This window comes from Xyrauchen texanus, chromosome 15, assembly GCF_025860055.1.
Source record: "Xyrauchen texanus isolate HMW12.3.18 chromosome 15, RBS_HiC_50CHRs, whole genome shotgun sequence".
Lineage (NCBI taxonomy): Eukaryota > Metazoa > Chordata > Actinopteri > Cypriniformes > Catostomidae > Xyrauchen > Xyrauchen texanus.
The window spans coordinates 20,126,275-20,145,027 of record NC_068290.1 but is presented as its reverse complement, the minus strand read 5'-3'; the positions used below and the strand labels follow the sequence as shown (position 1 = coordinate 20,145,027).

The window sequence follows — 18,753 nt, the reverse complement described above, 5'->3', positions numbered from 1 at the left end:
TGTCCAAAAGGTCACTCAGAAGCTCACAGATGTTCTTCTGGAGTACCGCCTTAGGAGTATTTAATAAAAGCATCAAAATGAAAAAAAAAAAAATAATGTAATTATGCATAAATGCTTTATTTAATGAGACAAAGGACAAATATGTCCAGTACTTGTAGTACACAAATTTGTCAAGTGTAATTTAGCTTGTTAGATTGTGACAGAATCACAAGTTTTTATTTTTGTATAATACATAACTACTGATTGAACGCTTTGATGCACACTCGCCTAACACAGGATGTGGTGAATGTTTTATGACTCACTTTCCTTCAAGGTGCTGAGAGACTTTGATAGATAAAAATACAATAACTGCTAAATGTTTTGGTGCAAAATAAGCATTTACCCAAAACACAAAGATAAAACCTCAAACTTCGAAATGTATTCAAATGCAATAAATACAATTGAAAGACACAAACTTGTTGTCTCTTGTATTCTCCAACTAATTACGATGATGTTCAGAGAGCTGTAGTCAGGAGACATAATTTTCCAGAGACCTTTATTTGCAGATTATCTCCTACATGTAGGCTAAAATTAAAAAAATACTTAATTTTAATTGAAATAACTCAAATACTAATGTGCAAGCAAAGATCTTGCATTTACATTTTTCACAGAAACCAATTAGCTGTGTGTTTGCTTAACAGCAAACTCTAATGAAAACAATTAAACATAGCAAAAAGAGCAAAATATTGTGACTTGGCAATATTTTTTTTTAATGTGCAAAGTTTCTGTACATTATTTACTTTATTTTTTTAATGAATCCTAAACATTTGAGTCCTTAATAGTCTGGCAATCATTGCATGAAAATAAGTAATTTTTACTCAGTGATTCAATGTCCACTGTAGTATTCAGTCTTTGTCAGTCATCTACAATTGTTGTAGGCAAAAAAAAATAACTTTTGCCAAAATTCTTCATGCATAGATCCCACAGCTAATGACCGAGCCATTTGGCCTATAAAGCTCATTGAGAGTTTTCAAATGCTTAAGGACAATGATGAGTTGGTGGTCTTAATTTACATGGATTTTATATTATTGCTTGTGTCCGAAAAAGCAGTAAACACCTCCAAATGTTCACTGTGTGCCAAGTATCTTCTCCATCTGTTGATGTGTGATACAGGTGAGCAGAATCTTAGCTCCCATAAAATACTTCCCATGTAAACTCTGCGCCTGTCTGGCCATTTCCTCACATCCAAACTGCACGATGGCCTCCCCAACACCTTTGCCCTGGCTGTCCACCATCAATGCGATATCCTTTTCACAGATGTTAAAGCGCAAGAAAAAATCTCTCACCTCCGTTTTCATGACATTTGCAGGAAAATTGCGAGCATATACACATGACATGGCAAAGTGAGCTTTTCCATAAGGACACGGTCTCCAGATTTTAGTACATCTGTTCCTTCTCAGAATAGCAAACATTTCTTCCTTAGTAATGGATGACACTTCAATGATATTTAAGCCAATCATGGTGCCATTCATGTTCAGAGCTGAAGCGTAGTCTTCTGCATGGTCAAAGGTAATGAACGCTGTGCTCGTCCGCTCTCTCCATTTGTTTAGTAAGTGTTTAATTTGACGGTTTGGGATTTCATGGCAGCCAAAAATGTTCTTGATCTCTGTCTTAGTTATATTCTTTGAAAGGTTATTGACTACAACATAAAGTTCTGTTTGAGGAGATGGGGGTTTTTGACAGTATCGTTTAGGAGATCCTGGTAAGGGCTGCTCCTCTGCACTTCTTTTGCTTGAGAAAGCTCTACAAGCATTTCTATCTGTGATGGTTTTCTTTTGCTCTGATAAAGTGCAAGATTCCATGTTGTTCTCGCAATTTTTGGATTGCTCCACAGCATCATTCCACATCTTCTCATGGGCTAGTCGAACCTCAATGTTAAATTCTTTGAATTTTCTCTGGCTGTATTTCAACCCTTCCTCAGCCTCTGCAAAACTGGACACCTTCGCCAGGCAGCACCAGCCCAGTTGCAAGCGAACTTTCATAAAAACCTCCAACACTGAGAGTCCTCGCAGGAAATGAAGAACCTCTTGTTTGTCAGCAGAGTCAGGGAATCCATAAAGCCGAAGGTAGCCTGGCTTACAGGAACTGATCTTTCTGCTTTGTTGCTCCTTAGATGCCAAGTCATGAGTAAGTTTTACAGGTTGAGCAAAAGCTGCATTTTTTTGGTCGTCAGGTCTAGGCTGTTGCTTGCCTTGAACGGTTTGATTGAAGTCTTTGGGAATTTGATTTAAAGCTGGGCTTTGATGGTTAATCACTTGAGGTGCATTGGTGTCTGGTGAAGATGATGGCAATGGCAGTGTTTTAGTCACCCCTGCATTGGACTTTGCTCTCTTTAACATTGACTGCATGCTATGCTTTAACTCAGCTAAACTGCTGACATGTAGTAAAATAGAGGAGCCTCTGAGATGTTTTCCAGAGTAGCGCATGGCAAGTTGGCCATCCCTTTCCGTATTGAAAATAATGAAAGCTTCACCCATCTCTCCCCCAGTGATATGAACACCGCCCCCTGGGATGTTCAAGCCATGAAAAAATCTGCGAATATCTTCAGATCCTGCCTCTGTGTGTAAACCTTGCAAACGCAGAACCACAATTGTCATGATCAGATTTTTCTTACAAACCAGATGGATCTGTTGAGACAAAAGACAAACTTTTTACATCTCTTCTGAAATAGTAGTGGAACATTTCAACAAAATCGCACAGTACAAACTTCTGGAAGACCTCAAGACATGTGTTTTTTTCTTCGTTCAAAACTTTGGTTATTTCCAGGTCCTACACTACCACAGGAAGAAATACCTACGCGTCTGCATCTAAACGGTCGTAAAAACTACAAAGTTCAATTCCTCAATCATCTTACTTACCGATTGTTTTTTCTTTAAAACACGAAACTCGAAATAAACGATATCCTGAAACACAACAACTCGCGCGATCGGCGGGAAACGCTGCTCAACTTCCTCTCGACGAGACTTTTAAGCGCGCGGTAGGCGGTAAACAGGAACACCGTACGTCATCATACGTCACATGTACCATGGCGACGGGGACGCTGAGAGGTTTCATGTGGAGATTCTACTTCATTTTTCTGTTGAAATTGAAAACTATTTCTTGCCAGCAGTTCTCCATCTCTTTTCAGCAGCCTTCAGATTGTGGAGTGCAAAGCTATTTTGATGTTTCGAGCTTGTCTTGTGTGAAATGCGGGCCGAATCAAATCAGCAGCAAATCAGGTACGCATAGCCTGCTTGCGCATGCACAGATTACTGCAGTTTATCACCAATCTAACCTAGTATAGGTCATAGAAGTTATTTGTTTAGTTATATAGTCTCGTCTTTTTGTCAACTGAGCTAAGAGTCTGTTAATTTACCAATGCTAACTCATATGAGTGTATTAGCTAATGATAGCATTCTGCAACGGCTGCAGCATATCAAAATAAACAAAGACATTCATGTATAGATACTTGCAATAGATATGTTTGTGTTTGTAGAACATGAATCCTGCGTGTACTGAATTGTCAACTAACGTTTTGTACATTTTGTACATCTCTGACTTTCAGGGCTGGCATGTGAGTGCCAGACTGGTTTCAGGGTGCTGGTCAGTAATGGGGCATCCATCACATGCCAGCAGTGCCCTGATTCTAATCAGGTTTGACCTGTATTTAGATTAATAATTTGAGATACTATACATTATATTGTAATCGCATTAAGAACACTAATAGTATTATATAATTGACTATTAACTTGTTCACAGGGGGTCACTCATGATGGGTATGGGTGCATCCGTTGTCCAGGAAGTGTGGGTGAGAATGGAAAGTGTCAATGTCCTAAGGGTAGTGTGCTAGGTAGGTGCCTGCCGTTTTATTTTATTTTTACAGGAAAATTATTCAAATGTGCTTTTTTGAGGGTAGATCTGCAGTGCTCCTCAGAACCAGGATGGTTTTCTCTGAAAGTAATTTATTAATGGTAGCATTATTTATGATAACATGAGATATGTGTGTGTTTGTCAGTGGAGAGAGATGGGAATGGGAATCCATTAAATGAAGCCCTGTGTGAAGAATGCAGTGGAATAGAGCCTGCTTTCTCAGCCCCAGATACAACAGGCAAAAGGTAACACTGCTGTTCCTAACCACAGCTAACCATCTTACTATGGTGTCATTTTACTTTTCTTGTCTTGCATGTAAATTAATTTTGGCTGCTCTCTGTTTTTTTTAATTGTGTGTGCGTGCGTGCGTGCGTGCTTAGGTGTGTGAGATGTGAGGACTCTTTCATCAACTCATCTCAGTCTTGTGTGTGTGGGACCTTAAATATACTGGTGAGAATATCAGATATGCAATGCACTTGTTAAAATTTGTATACAGAGTTTATTGTATGCAATTAGAGAGATGAAATAAGGCTAACAAGAGAGATATGCTCTTTTTGAACTTTTATATTTGAATTTACAGGCAGGAGGAATGTGCTTCCCTCCTAACAATCTGCCTACCTCAGTTGCCTCCAATGTCATATTTGCCCAGTTGGTAAGTGCTTAAACTTAAAGGTATAGTTCACTAAAAAAAGAAAATTCTCTCATCATTTACTCATGCCATCCCAGATGTGTATGACTTTGTTCTGCTGAACACAAATTAAGATTTAAGTATCTCTGCTCTGTAGGTCCATACAATGCAAGTGAATAGTGGACTAAATTTTGAAGATCTAAAAAGCACATAAAGGCAGCATAAAATTTATCCATATGACTCCAGTGGTTAAATCCATATCCATAAGATAGGTATGGGTGAGAAACAGACCAATATTAAGTATTTTTTTAAATATAATCTTTCACTTGCACAGGAAAAAGGACTTTAATATTGATAGTTTTCACCCACACCTAACATATCACTTTTGAAGACACTGGATCATATGGATTTCTTTTATGCTGCCTTTATGTACTTTTGACATAAATGGCATCATTTTCAGCATTCACTTCTATGGACCAACATAGCCGAGTTATTCTTCTAAAAATCTTTGTTTGTGTTCAGCAGAAGAAAGAAAGTTGCACACATCTGGGATGGCATGGGGTGACTAAATGAGAGAATTTTCATTTTTGCGTGAACTATCACTTTAACTTCATCAGTAGTGTTTGAATATTTTTATTTGTGGGCTAGTGAGTTGTTAAGTATTTTTACAGTGTAATGTGTGGTTGTATCATACAGGCCACCCCTGTTCCATCAGTGTGGTTTTCAAGCTTTTTGTACTCTTCAGCAGCTGCCTGTTTGGTAAGATTATACACGCATATTATTTGCAAAGGTCTTTAACATTCGTGTTCACACTTGGTGTAAAAAATGTTTTTTTAATTTCTCTGTAGCTGTTCTCTAACCGGACAGCATGTCAGGCTCTGGGGAACATTTGTGTGATGAACATGCACTCATCCAGCACAATCACAAATGATGCATGTGGCCTCTACAACACAATCTACAGAGCAACAGCTGCTCAGGGCAGTAGCCAGGACATCACTTTCTGGTAACACATACATATACTATATAGTCCTTTACCTTCCCTTTAGAATTTTGTCAGTAACCTATTTAGTGCCTAACCCTAACATGTCCCAGACCTTTTGTGTGCAATAAACCACATAAGATCCCCTCCAAAAGACTGATGGAGCTTGATCTCAGGCTATTTAAAAAAAAAAAAAACATCCAGAAACAATATCGTTTATTAAAGACAAAAATCAATAACATAGGATGGCATCATTTTCAGCATAATAAAAAATACAATATGGCTCATTCAAGATCAATTGCTGAATGGCTGAAATAAAATGTGGGTAGATCTGTTGTATAATAAGCCCTAATTTGATCCGATGTTGCATCAGGAACACATTACAGCTACTTACAGGATATCATGGTCTAGATAAGGAGTTGCTCTGTCTCTATCTAATAAGTATCAATATACCACATGTATTGACACACATCTAATGGGCAAAAGAACCCAGTTTGCTTGTATTTGTGATGCTCATATATAATGTTGTCAATCTAGGAGGTCAAACTTGCCTTGGCTGTATTATGGGGAGCAGCCTGGGTTAGCATCACAGGCTCTACAGACCGAGCCACTTCCTGTTGGATTCAGCTTTAAAGGTGCACAAAAGGTAAAGAATGGTGGAGAAATACAAATTTAAATGTAACATACAATCAGTGAGTAAATAATTTTTCCTTCATTCCACATACAGAACACTAACATTGCGCTGCTAGCTGCTGCATACTCTGTGCGTGGGGAGTTTCTGAGGTGGGAGAGCATCGGTGGAGGAAACCTGCAGGTAGGCAGGCAAGACCAGTGTCAGTTCTGGTCTTTGTGAAGGCCTGCTTAACAAACAAACTCAAATTCAAATGTTTAAGTTTACTGGTTGTTGGTCTAAATCAAAAGATCGCTCATGTTATTTAACTCAACTATTGTGAAAGACCTAACAGTTGCTTAATTTATCCTCTATAGCTTTGTCCAGACATCCCTACCAGACAACAGTCTGCCTTCACATTTGGGACAGCTTACAAGCAGAGCGTGAGTGTTTTTTCTGTCTTGTATATCCATATGTGTCACCTTTTGTGTTGTGAATAAGTTTAGATTTTTCAGTTCAAAATTAGGATTTTCTATTCTTTCCTTAGTGTTTGCTCTCTGTATCAGAGCTCCTGATTGGTTATCCAGAGCCTGTATTCTACGACGTGTTCCTGGTTATTCAAAAGGCCCTGGAGGACAAGCGTCTTCTAGCAGTACCACTACTAAATTTCAACCAACAGTACAATGGCCAGTTTATAAACAAAGGTACTACATACAAGCACAAACACAAGTGCTGCCATTATACTTTAGTATATGTGGAGGCCTTAGCTTTGCTTTGATGCTCCATCACCATATCGACTTCTCCTGTGACAGGATCTAACATAAATAACTGGTACCTTACCCGGAGGCTGATGCTTGTGGACACGCTGAGTGGAAGGGAAAATTCGTTGAGTTCTGTACCCAGAGTCATACGTGTTGCCTCTAACATTAAGATTGCGTAAGTAATGCACACAGAAACACATATGCCTGCTGTTCGTGCTTAGCATAATACACCCAAACCATTTCCATTTAAGGGGTTTCCACCCACTTGTGCTACAAGTACACAGTGCCTTGAACTCTAACCAGATGATCTATTAATATTTAAACAGGTCTATGAGTAGTTCAATAATGATGCCCATCATTTTAATCCTGTTCTTTGTGCATTTGTTCCATTTCCAGCCAAAGGAACAAACTTTAGGCTACATGAGAGGCCCTTGTGATTCACATTGCATACATTCACATTACATGCATTCATTGCGTCACTTTCATTCATCTTTATGATTGAGCATCAAAATATCTGAAACTCTGTCTTACTAAAGCCATAATTATTTCTTTACTTAAATTCTGAAATAGTTGGGTAATGAATTTTCGAGATTAATGAATTCCTCGACGAGATTACAAACAAGCAAAATAGCATTTTGAGATGATATGTGAAAATATTATCTACAAATACTGAAGCAGCAAACTTTGCAAAACACAACATTTATGTCACTGCCAATACTTTTGGCCACGGCGGGACATGCTGAAAGAGGCATTACTCCATTATAAAATAATGAGCGACGTTTGTTAAGATGATTGTAAAAGCTGAAGTTGCAATGTTAGCAGGAAACCCATCCAAGATTTATTGAAGGGTCACTTAGTTATTACATTTCTTAAAAATAATGTATATAAAATAATTTGCAGATGTGTGGTTTGAGTTGGTTCTATATTTTATTAGAAATATATACGTATATAAAAAATGTATTTTCTCGTTTGGCTCTCAACGAAGGCGGTCGCATTTTCTCACCCTCTCCCTACCCTTATCTTCCCTGCTTTGCTCCTCTCGTCATATCTAGTCTACTGTCTTGTACTTGAGAGACTCTCTCAGCACTGCTCTTCAAACTAAGTCATCATGGATTTGATCAACTGGTCTCTCAACGCAATTGACACCATCTTCTCGACGAGAAGCTTGGGTTCGGGGGAACCTGTCTGCCCTGACGGAACGTTCGCAGCTGGCTACACGATGGACGCGTGGGAGAGGTGGCGGGTCGTGTGTCTGGCGGCTCTTTCCGTGGAGGACGTAAGATATCTACCTATTCGGTACCATGATAACAGGTCTTCTGCTGATTGGATTAGGCATTGCCCTGGTTTATCGAGGAGTTAAGAAGACGGTGACAGCTGTCCAAAGCCTCACAAGGCTGCCCGTCATGATTGAAACAGTGGGCAGAGCTGTCCGCACTCAGACTGGGTCTATGAACCAAAATACGGATAACATCATGGAGAAGCTCACAGCTTTGCAAAGGCAAATGGATCGTTTCAGAGACCAAAATGGACCAGGAGAATAGCCGTGTAAATTAGAATGCGGCTACTCTCCTTAAGACCAAACAATCCCAATCTTATCTGTTTCGCCGCCCTCAACCAGCACTGGCCTTGGCCAAGGCCGCTGTTGGAACAACAACTCCCCGGAAGAGCACTGCAGTGAGCCACTCTCGCGTTCCTTCCCGACTCCCCAGACACCTGGTGATTGTTGACTATGTCTGGGACCTGATCAAGGTTGTCTCCATGGCAACTTGCTGTGTATCGCTATGACAACCCTGCGGACTGAGGCACCTAGATTAGATGCTGGCATAGCGACTCTCCAGGCCTACACACACATGAACTCTTACACATATATACAGATATGCAATCATCCGCCCGATACCCTATCCCTCGCCTTAGCGCTTTGTACCCCCAGTCTGACAGGCGGGTCTGTGACCAGCGCCGAACATGGCTGCAGGTCCGGATGGCTGCTTGCCTGTGCTGGGCCACCTCCACCCCCAATCCCCTCCCCTGTTGCAAGTCTTGTTCATGTTGTAGAGTGTACTGATTATGTGCTAATGTTGCTGAGGTGTTTTTTTCCCTGTTCCCACACTGTACTTCTTAAGGAGCATAGTCTGGGGGCTGCCTTTTTTTCTCCTCTCCTCTCCTCATGTCATGCTGTATTTCTTCTAATTCCCTGTCTTCCTGTCCTGTCTATCCCCTTGTCATATGTATGTTTGTATGGACAGGTCGATGGCCAATTTCACTGGTTTACTATGTGACAATAAAGGACTACTACTACTACTACTAAATGTAAGTGCAAAACTATTGATGAATTCCATTGCATTAAGTTTAGTATTTCTGTATTAAACAGGTTTCGGCTGGTGCCAAATACACAGAAAGGACAGGTGTATCCTCCTCTGATGACTGTGGCCTACTCCGATATACCCATCACTGACCCCAATACACAGACTGTTACTGTAAGTCTATAGCATGCTTTTATATGCAATATAAACAATGTATTTAATGAGACCTTTATAGTGTTTGAAAACAGCAGAGAATAAACTGAGCGTTTTACAAAATAGCTATGTGTGTGGATTTGTGTGTATAGGTGTCATTCTCTCTGGAGTATACAATGGACCAGAATGAGGCTCTGATCAAAACTGATGTGAGTAGGAACAGTTACCAAATGTCAGTTTGCTGTTTAAGTAGTAAAGGCAATTATGGTGTTTGTTTTAATGCTGTATGTTAATATGTGCCATCACATCCAGATTGCTCTTGGTGTGTTGGGTGGAGTGGCTGTTGTCCACTCTTTATTAAAGACAGCAAGCTGGAAAAGAAGAATCGCATCTCCTCTCATTGACCTGCAGGTAAGTGGTCAAAATCACAGATAATTATTAATACATACATGGACTGAATAATAATCACCCTTTCTATTTCAGACCATTATGAAGTTTCTGGTGTTCTATGCTGGTGATCTGGCAAATGTTTTCTTTATTATCACTGTGGGAACAGGACTCTACTGGCTCATATTCTTCAAGGTTTGCATTTAAGTGCCAGTGTTTTGAATATTAAATAGGTTTTATGCTTGTGTGTGTATGCATTCTTGTGGGTTGCACTATCTAGTCCATTATTTTTAATCCTCACACAAGTCTTTTTTCCCCGCTTTTTCTATCTCTCAATATTGTTCAGACAGTGGAGGCAAGTCTATCACTTTTTCTATTGTTTACTTCGTCTCACCCACTTCTCATATATCAGTTTAATTTCTTTGATTTTTCTCCCAATCTCCAATCAAATTATATTATGTCTAGGATTTGAAGTATATACCTACCCGTTATTTTTGATGGCACTTTTTTAGGCCTAAGATAGACAACAAGACATATCAAAAAGTTTTTTTTGTGCATGTCCAGGCCCAGCAATTTGTGTCTGTGTTGCTGCCATTACCAGCTCAGGAGGAGCGTTTTGTTATTTATGTTGGCTGTGCCTTTGCATTGAAGGTGAGTACAAATACGTTAATCAGCTTACTTGAAGATTGCATAAATTAAGTACTGTATTTAATGCACTCTCTCCCTTCTTTTTCTCTCTTCCTTTCCTCCTTAACTCAACTTCTAATTTTTGTTTTAGACTTTGCAGTTTCTACATAAGCTCTTTGTGCAGCTGTCAGTGGATATTTTCTTTATAGACTGGGAAAGACCTCGTGGGAAAGCCATTAAACCTGTGGAGGGTAATACACTGCAGTTATCCTCTACTGGGCTTCTCAAATGCATTTTTCACAGGGTTTTCACAGTCTTGAAAAAATGGATTTATCAGATAATTTTAAAGTTGTGTTTTTCAGGCCTGAAAAAGTAATGGAAATTAATACAATCTTTAAAGTCATGAAATTTATATAATGTATGTACAGATTTTTTCTAAAATATTTATTGGCTAGATATTGCTCTTCTGTCAAGCAAAACTTATGGAAGCCTCATTGAATCTTTTTTTTTAGCCAGGTATTATCAGTGAATTAGTCAAATTTGTTTAAAAATTGGTCTGAAAAATTCAATAGCATCTAAGTCTGAAACAATTTTTATTCTAATATTCCTTATTTGATGTTATTTGCTCAGGGTCTGGTGAGACAAAGTGTCAAACATCTCCTGTTAGTATCTGGAGAACGTACTTTGTTGCCAATGAGTGGAATGAGATTCAGACCATTCGCAAGATCAGTCCCACTTTTCAGGTTATCGCTGTGCTCTTCTTTCTGGAGGTGAGGCCCACAGGACATCAATACTCATTCTGTCAGTTTCTTTAGTGGACAATTATAGTGTAGAGTTTTATCTGGAAGATCATGTACAGCAATATAGAAATACACACTCTATAAAAAAATGAATAAAATTATCTTTGTGTTGCTATTGCCATGCTGTACCTGATGCTGTACATGTACATTACAGTACACAGCCTATGGAATAATTTATGTTTGCAGGTGGTTGGCTTCTCAAACTTGGCTTTTAGGGACCCCTCGTCTAATCTGCATCGATCTCCTGAAGTATACACACCTCCCTACAGCCTTATACTACGCTATGGTGTAGCTTCTGCTATGTGGCTATGCATTGGCTTAATACAGGTAAAAACATACACATCCACAAAGGCAAGCAGCCATATGCAAATATTTATACATACTATATGCATAAGCACTTCAAGTCATATTTTTGTCAAGTGAACAAGAAAAAGCAGCTTTATGGGCAAACAGTCTAGCATACATAGAGTTTTACCCTGTGTAGCAAGGCACATGGAAAATAAACAGGCTTGTAAATCTGATCTTTATTAGATACATGCTAATCGCTCCCTGTATTTGTATGTGAGTCACGTTTGCTATTTCACATACTCCTTTTTGTGTCATTTTACTTTAGATAATATTCTTCACAGTGTTCCATGAACGCTTTGTTGAAGATAAGATTCGCCAGTTTGTGGATCTGTGCTCAATCAGTAATGTAAGTATGAGGCTAGAAATCTTTTCAAGTGAGCAATAGGAAGGATAAATCATATATTTTATAGTCAGTAAATGTACAATTTAAAATATACAAAATGGTTTAATGTTGCCATTTGTTATTTTGGACATTTCTTCCTTGGAAAAGTATTATTTGAAATATATGGTCTATTAGATATCAGTGCTTCTGCTGTCTCATCGATGTTTTGGCTACTACATTCATGGACGCTCTGTTCATGGTCATGCTGATACCAACATGGACGAGATGAATACAAACCTGAAGAGGGAGGCGGTAAGAGGGAGTTTCTGTCATTCAAGTGTTACATAGTGGAAGTGTGTATGGTCCACTGACATGTTGTACTTGTGTGCTCTTCAATTAGGAAAATCTGTGTGGCCAAAGAGGACTGTTGCCAAACTCAGACGCACAGACATTTCAGATTTCAATAACCAACTGCCTACGTGCACAGTATGATCGGATAATTGATCCAATAAACAGGGTATGACATTTTTCCTAAATGGGGACAAACTGTAGGATTCCATTGTTTTAATATAAGGTTTAAGGAATGTTACTGATTTAATACAAGTTAAGCTTAATCAACAGCATTTGTGGCATAATGTTGATAACCACAAAAAAAATATTTTGTCTTGCCGGTTGTTTCTTTGAAAACATGGTAACTGTGAGTGAATGGGAATGGAGGCAGTCCATAAACATTAAACATTCTTTGAAAAGTAAAGCAACCTTATATTCAATATTATAACTCCGTTGTCATTTTATCACACTAAACTCATGTTAACCTGACTATTGTCTGTCTAGTAGCTATACAGTGTGAAACTGTGTTTTTTAATATTAATTGACTGGCGGATCCTGGCATAGGCGATTATAGGCAGCCGCCTAGGGCAGCAATGTTCTCTGGGGCGGCACTACAGGGTACCTCCTTGGCCGCATCCAACCCCACACAGAACTCTCAAGATCGTGATGGGAGAAAGGTGCCCCAAATTGTGCCACAATGTCCCTGCCCTGAGCTTGTAAGATTGCGATTGGAGAACGGTGCCCCAAATTGTTCCTAACAGGCTACTCAGCCTGAAAGGCTTTATATGGTTAGAATTATGGATGTTAATAATGCATTCTTACATTCTGAACAAACAAGATAAGCATGATTAACAGTATAGGTACACCATGACACAGGATCGCCTCAGTGGTATTGAGAAAATTTAAATCAACCATGTGATTTTTGGGAAGATATGACAAAGTCATAAATGATTTTGCATCAATGAAAACTTGGAGGGGAGGGTTGAATTTTAAATGAAGGATCAGGTGTAATAGCACAAGTAGTAATCTTTAAGTATTCTGCATTTTCTTAATTTATTGACTCTATATTTTAATTATGCAATTTATGTTATGTATTTATAATGTAAATGTTAATATAATATGCCTGTGGCAGGGCGGAGGGCGGGGCCGGGTCGTGATCCTACACACCCGGTCCCGTATTAGGCTAATTATGCCTCCGTGAGGGATAAAGGCTGACTGCGGAGGATCGTGCGGGAGAGAGAGATCGTTAATGGACATGTCCGTCATGTGTGTGTTTATGTTGTCTTTTAAGTTTATCATTAAACCATCATTTATATCGTCAAGCCGGTTCTCGCCTCATCCTTTCCATTGATCACTTTACAATGCCATTGCAGAATACAAATGAAGATTTTTAGGAGAATATCTCAGCTCTGTAGGTCCATAAAATGCAAGTGAATGGTGGCCTGAACTTTGAAGCTCCAAAAAGCACAAACACAGCATAAAAGTAATCCATAAGACTTCGGTGGTTAAATCTAGTTCAATCTTGCATTGAATGGGCCTGTAAAGCTGACATATTCTTTTCAGAAAATGTTCGCTTGTGTTCAGCAGAAAGAAGAAATTCATACACATCTGGAATGGCTTGAGGGTAAGTAAATAATGTGAGAATTTTCTTTGTTTTGGGTGAACTATCCCTTTATATATATATTCTGTGTATAAAGCATAGTTCTGTAATAAAAAGTTGTCAACATCGTAGGGGCTTTAAGGGGGCACCATGTCAGATCTCCGGCAATGAGTAAGCCTGAACCACCACTGCTGAAAAGGATGAAAAAAAAATGTCTCTTCACCTACAGAGAAATGGACCCTCAAGATTGGTGGATGCATCAGCCAATCCATGTGAGCAGAGCACAAAAGCATACCATACCATGAACCGTTTCCTGGGCTCGGTCATTGATCATGTGAGTAATTTATTACAAGCCATTTTATCTATGCTTGAGATTAAATTTTTGTTGAGTGTGGTTTGTTGGAGTATTGTTCATACTGAATGCTGTTTTCTCAGGCACATCGTGAGATGGATTACATAGTGAAAGATAAGTTGCTTTTTGAGAGACTCATCGGTATGGAGTTCCTAGAGCCATTGGATAAAAGCATCTTTTACAATGGTAAACACTCTTAAAGTAATATAAACACATGGTGGTCAAAAATAGTGGCACCCTTGATAAATTTGAGAAAAGAAGGCTGTGAAAAATATATCCTTATAGTTTATCCTTTTGGCCTTTCATTCAAAATATACACAAAAATCTATCCTCAAATAGATTTAAAACAATTCCAAACACAACACAAGTTTTATCAAAAAACAAATATCTTTGTCAAATATATGTGTGGCACAATTATTGGCACCCTTTTATTCAATACTTAGAACTGTTATCTTGGCAAAGGGATGTTGCCCAGAGTCTTCTCCTATAATTCCTTAATGAGGTTGTTGAACACATGGCAAGTGATCTGAGAACATTCCTCCATACAGAATCTCTTCACATCCTTCAAATTCAGAGATCCACACTGGTGGACTCTCATCTTCAGTTCACCACACAGGTTTTCTATGGGGTTCAGGTCAGAGGACTGGGATGGCCATGGCACAACCTTAATTTTGTGGTCAGCTGTTTTTGTGTTGATTTTGATGTGTTTTGTATCATTGCCCCGCTGGAATATCCAATCACAGTCCATTTAAACTCTCTGGCAGAGGTAATCAGGTTTTGATTTTTTTATCTGTTGTATTTTATAGTTCATGATGCCATGTATCCGAACAAGATGTCCAGGACCTCTGGCATAAAAACAGCCCGACAACATTAAAGATCCACCACCATATTTAACCGTGGACATGAAGGACTTTTCCATATGGCTACCTCTCTGTGTGTGCCAAAGTCATCTCTGGTGTTTACTGGCAAAAAGCTCTATTTTTGTTTTGTCTTACCATAGAACCTGGTCCCATTTGAAGTTCCAGTTGTGTCTAGCAAACTGAAAGCGCTGGAGTTTGTTGTTGCATGAGAGCAGAAGCTTTTTTTCTTGAAACTCTCCCAAACAACTTGTTGTGAATTAGGTGATGTCAGATTGTAGTTTTGGAGACTTTCTGACCCCAAGACCCAACTAATTCCTGCAATTCTCTAGCTGTGATCCTTAGAGAACTTTTGCCCACTCGAACCATCCTCCTCACCATGTCTTTTTGTCACGGTTCTGGTAAGCCCACAGGTTTGTTTTATCATTTTCGCTCCCTCCTGTTTCGCAGGCGCTCGACTGGCATGATCAGCGTTTCCATGGGAATGTTCCTTGTTCTCAGGGTGGCACCAATGATTGCTTGTTGAGCAACACCTGTTCCAACCTGATTGCACTCCCTACATATGCCCTCATTTTCTTTGCCAGATTATTATGCTAAATTGAGTACTAACCTTGCCTTGCCTTGTCTAGCTGGTCTTGTCTCGTCACTGTTGGTTTGCCTTCCAGACTTTGCAGCCTGGCAATCCACAAAGGAATTCAACTCTATGCCCGCTTTCTAGGGATCTACACTTCTGCTGTTGCTTGCATTGTCTGCTGGACATCTCTCTCATCACCAAGATTCTACGGAGGATTATGTCAAGCTCCTCCTACTCTTTACTCTGTGTGGTGGCACATTACTGACTTCAAAAATATTTATTAATAGAGCTGTTACCTCTACTCCTGGATCATTCTGTCGAGCACCTACAGTACATGTTACACTTTCAGGCCGATTCGTTGATCCAGTTGATTGGCAGTTCTTAATTATTGCCATGATGGTGGAAATGGGTATTTTCAATGCTTTAGCTATTTTCTTATAGCCACTTCCCATTTTGTGAAGCTCAACAACCTTTTGCTGCACATCATAACTTTATTCTTTGGTCTTACCTATTGTGATGGATGACTAATTGAATTTGGCCTGTGTGTTACCTCATATTTATACCCATGTGAAACAGGAAGTCATGGCAGAACAATTTAATATTCCTTGTCACCCAGGTGTACTAACATAAAACTCTGAATGGGAATACACATTAAATATATTTTCTAAGCATTTCTAGGGGTGCTAATAATGTGGCAAACGTGTTTTTAAGAAAAATATTTAATTATGAGATTTTTTTTTTCTCCCCTTTTTAATTAGTTTTCTTCAATTAAAGTTTAGATTTTTGTTAATATTAGGAATGAAAGATCAGAAGGATAAACAATAAGAAATATTTTTCACAGAATTCTTTGCTCATATTTACCAAGGGTGCCAATATTTTTGGCCACAACTGTAACAGTCATTGCTTTCACTCACATCAATTTCTGCTGTGTATAATTGAGTACTTTGAAATGTTCAGTTTATTCATATATCTCTTGTTGGCTGGAAATTTAGTCTCCTTTTTGAGAGAGATAGCATGATATCTTTGTGTTTATCTTTCCTCAGATGATTCACACTCATTTGCTGATGTTCTTTATTATGGTAATGAGGCTGTACTTTTGATCTTTGACACACTCTTCTTCTGTGTGGTGGATCTGGGTAGTCAGAACTTCATTCTAGCAGCAGTGTTAACATACCTCCAGCAACTGGTCAGTGTGTGTGTGTGTGTTTGTGTGTGTTAATCAACGTATTGCATTTTGTAGTCTTCAGGTGATTAAGGTGAAATGTATCTGTGTTCTCCCTCAGATCTTTAGGCTAATCCGAAATGGAATGGGCCGCAGGAACCTGGCCAACAAAACTTTGGTTGACAAAAGGTTTCTGATCTAGTTTATTTTCTTACTCTATCTACTTAATGTTGTTTATACTGTAATGCCTTTGTAGGTTTCTACAGACTTTTGTATTGTTTTGTTTTAAATGATTGTTTGTTGTGCTGGACATTTTATACTTTCTCACCCTTGAGTTTATCAAATTTCTAAATGTGGTTTAAAAATATGTTTAACCTTTTATACCTAAATGTTTTGGTATTTAAATGTTTTTGATTAATTAAATCACTATTTTGTTTTTATGGATGACTGCTTTTGTGAGTATATTTTACACTTTATTTTAGCATATGTATAGATGTTGTTTTACGTAATTGGATTATTGATTACTTTCACTACAATGCATCTGTCAAAGTGTACAGAATATGTTACATGTTTTAAAAAGTAAGAATCTACTGTCATGTTCTTCAAAAGCACACAAGCTGGACTTATTAGGTTGTAAATTGATGGCAAAATTAAGCTCATGAGTGTGCCTATCCTGCAGTACTATACATGCCACGTCACATTGTTTTGGCTCTCTTATATCTGCTGTATATCTGCCAGTTTATTTTGAATATTGCTAAAAAGTGACTGAGGAATCTTTCAGGCCCCAGCGAAGATCCCCTGGTTGACAAGACCAGTGCTCTAACCAAAGCTGGGGAACAATAGTCTGTTTGATGGGGTAAGAAAGGAAAAACAATGGGAAAGGTGGGAGGAAGGAAAAGGAGAAGGGAAAATAAAGAGCTCCCTGTGATTTGTAGGCAATTTTTGTAGATAAATATTCATATTTTTTTTTTTTTTTGTGCAAATGGAAGGTTAGAATGCAGACAAGGAGGAACCCTGTTCAAGTTTTATTATTTTCCTGCAAATTCTTCAAACAATACCCCATAATGACAATGTGAAAGAAGTTTGTTTGAAATCTTTGCAAATGTATTAAATATAAAAAAACAAATCATATGTATTCACAGCCTTTGCCATAACACTCAATATTGAGCTCAGGTGCATCTTGTTTCCACTGATCATCCTTGAGATGTTTCTACAACTTGATTGGAGTCCACCTGTGGTAAATTCAATTGATTGGACATGATTTAGAAAGGCACACACCTGTCTATATAAGGTCCCAGAGTTAACAGTGCATGTCAGAGCACAATCCAAGCCATGAAGTACAGGGAATTGTCTGTAGACCTCCGAGACAGGATTGTAGCGAGGCACAGATCTGGGGAAGGTTACAGAAACATTTCTGCAGCATTGAAGGTCCAAATGAGCACAGTGGCCTCCATCATCCATAAATGGAAGAAGTTTGGAACCACCAGGACTCTAACTAGAGCTGGCCGCCTGGCCAAACTGGGGAAGAAGGGCCTTAGTCAGGGAGACCCCTATTGTTTCCGTTCGTTTTCTTATTATTATTATTCCACTCTGAGTCTATGGCAGCCCATAGAACCGCTTGCAGGAAAGTTATGATTTTTTACGCTCTTTGTCATATTCGTTAAAGCGCCATTGGAAAACGGTATGGTTTATAAAAATTCTGTAATATGTTTTTGTCATGCATGCCTCTAGTTCATACAGGCCAATTTTCGTGCAAATCGGACAAACGGCCTTAGACGACTTTAAAAAAAGTAGGTTTTCTGAAAACTTTTTTTTAACTCGTCTAAGGCCGCAAAGTTGAACTTGAGGCTGTATATCCGCAACGCTTTAAGGGATTGGGATGAAACTTGGTACCCCACTGGTCAGGAGAAAGAAAAATGTCTATTTTGGCTTGACCGCTCATGCCCAGATACTACCTGAGCAGTTTCAAAACAGCGCCACATACTGGACAAAAATTCGAAAAACTAGCTATTTATAGTTAATTTTAAAAATTTTTATTTTTTTTTTTAATGATTGAAAGTATACTTTTTCTAACT

General features: G+C 38.7%; 2 protein-coding genes across 3 annotated transcripts; one reads left to right on the top strand and one right to left on the bottom strand.

The window, feature by feature from the left end:
• Window positions 1-529: 529 nt before the first annotated feature.
• On the bottom strand, window positions 530-2,986 carry rbm12ba (RNA binding motif protein 12Ba). The gene is made up of 2 exons (XM_052144148.1): window positions 2,898-2,986; window positions 530-2,666 (listed from the first exon to the last, which is right to left on the bottom strand). Exon 2 carries the CDS (start codon window positions 2,634-2,636, stop codon window positions 1,107-1,109), a length of 1,530 nt encoding a protein of 509 aa, XP_052000108.1. The 5' UTR covers window positions 2,637-2,666; window positions 2,898-2,986; the 3' UTR covers window positions 530-1,106.
• Window positions 2,987-3,038: 52 nt separating this feature from the next.
• Window positions 3,039-17,751, top strand: tmem67 (transmembrane protein 67). 2 transcript variants are annotated; one of them, XM_052144141.1, is made up of 28 exons: window positions 3,040-3,257; window positions 3,584-3,672; window positions 3,778-3,868; window positions 4,034-4,133; window positions 4,269-4,338; window positions 4,469-4,540; window positions 5,213-5,275; window positions 5,365-5,519; window positions 6,033-6,141; window positions 6,223-6,309; window positions 6,483-6,548; window positions 6,653-6,809; window positions 6,918-7,041; window positions 9,235-9,340; window positions 9,472-9,528; window positions 9,632-9,730; window positions 9,803-9,901; window positions 10,271-10,357; window positions 10,485-10,584; window positions 10,964-11,103; window positions 11,320-11,460; window positions 11,747-11,827; window positions 11,999-12,115; window positions 12,204-12,320; window positions 13,963-14,067; window positions 14,169-14,271; window positions 16,560-16,702; window positions 16,800-17,751. In XM_052144141.1, exons 1-28 carry the CDS (start codon window positions 3,065-3,067, stop codon window positions 16,878-16,880), a joined length of 2,952 nt encoding a protein of 983 aa, XP_052000101.1. In that variant the 5' UTR covers window positions 3,040-3,064; the 3' UTR covers window positions 16,881-17,751. The 2 variants fall into 2 exon arrangements, 1 of the variants encoding a protein (XP_052000101.1); XR_007972128.1 differs by lacking the exons at window positions 16,560-16,702; window positions 16,800-17,751 and having other exon boundaries at window positions 3,039-3,257; window positions 13,266-14,067; window positions 14,169-14,206.
• Window positions 17,752-18,753: the final 1,002 nt, after the last annotated feature.

Coding starts and splice junctions, on each gene's coding strand:
- rbm12ba (XM_052144148.1), bottom strand. CDS start 2,636: ATGACAATTGTGGTTCTGCGTTTGCAAGGTTTACACACAGAGGCAGGA.
- tmem67 (XM_052144141.1), top strand. CDS start 3,065: ATGGCGACGGGGACGCTGAGAGGTTTCATGTGGAGATTCTACTTCATT. Junction 5,520..6,032: donor AGCCAGGACATCACTTTCTG/GTAACACATACA, acceptor TTGTCAATCTAG/GAGGTCAAACTTGCCTTGGC. Junction 12,116..12,203: donor CAAACCTGAAGAGGGAGGCG/GTAAGAGGGAGT, acceptor CTCTTCAATTAG/GAAAATCTGTGTGGCCAAAG.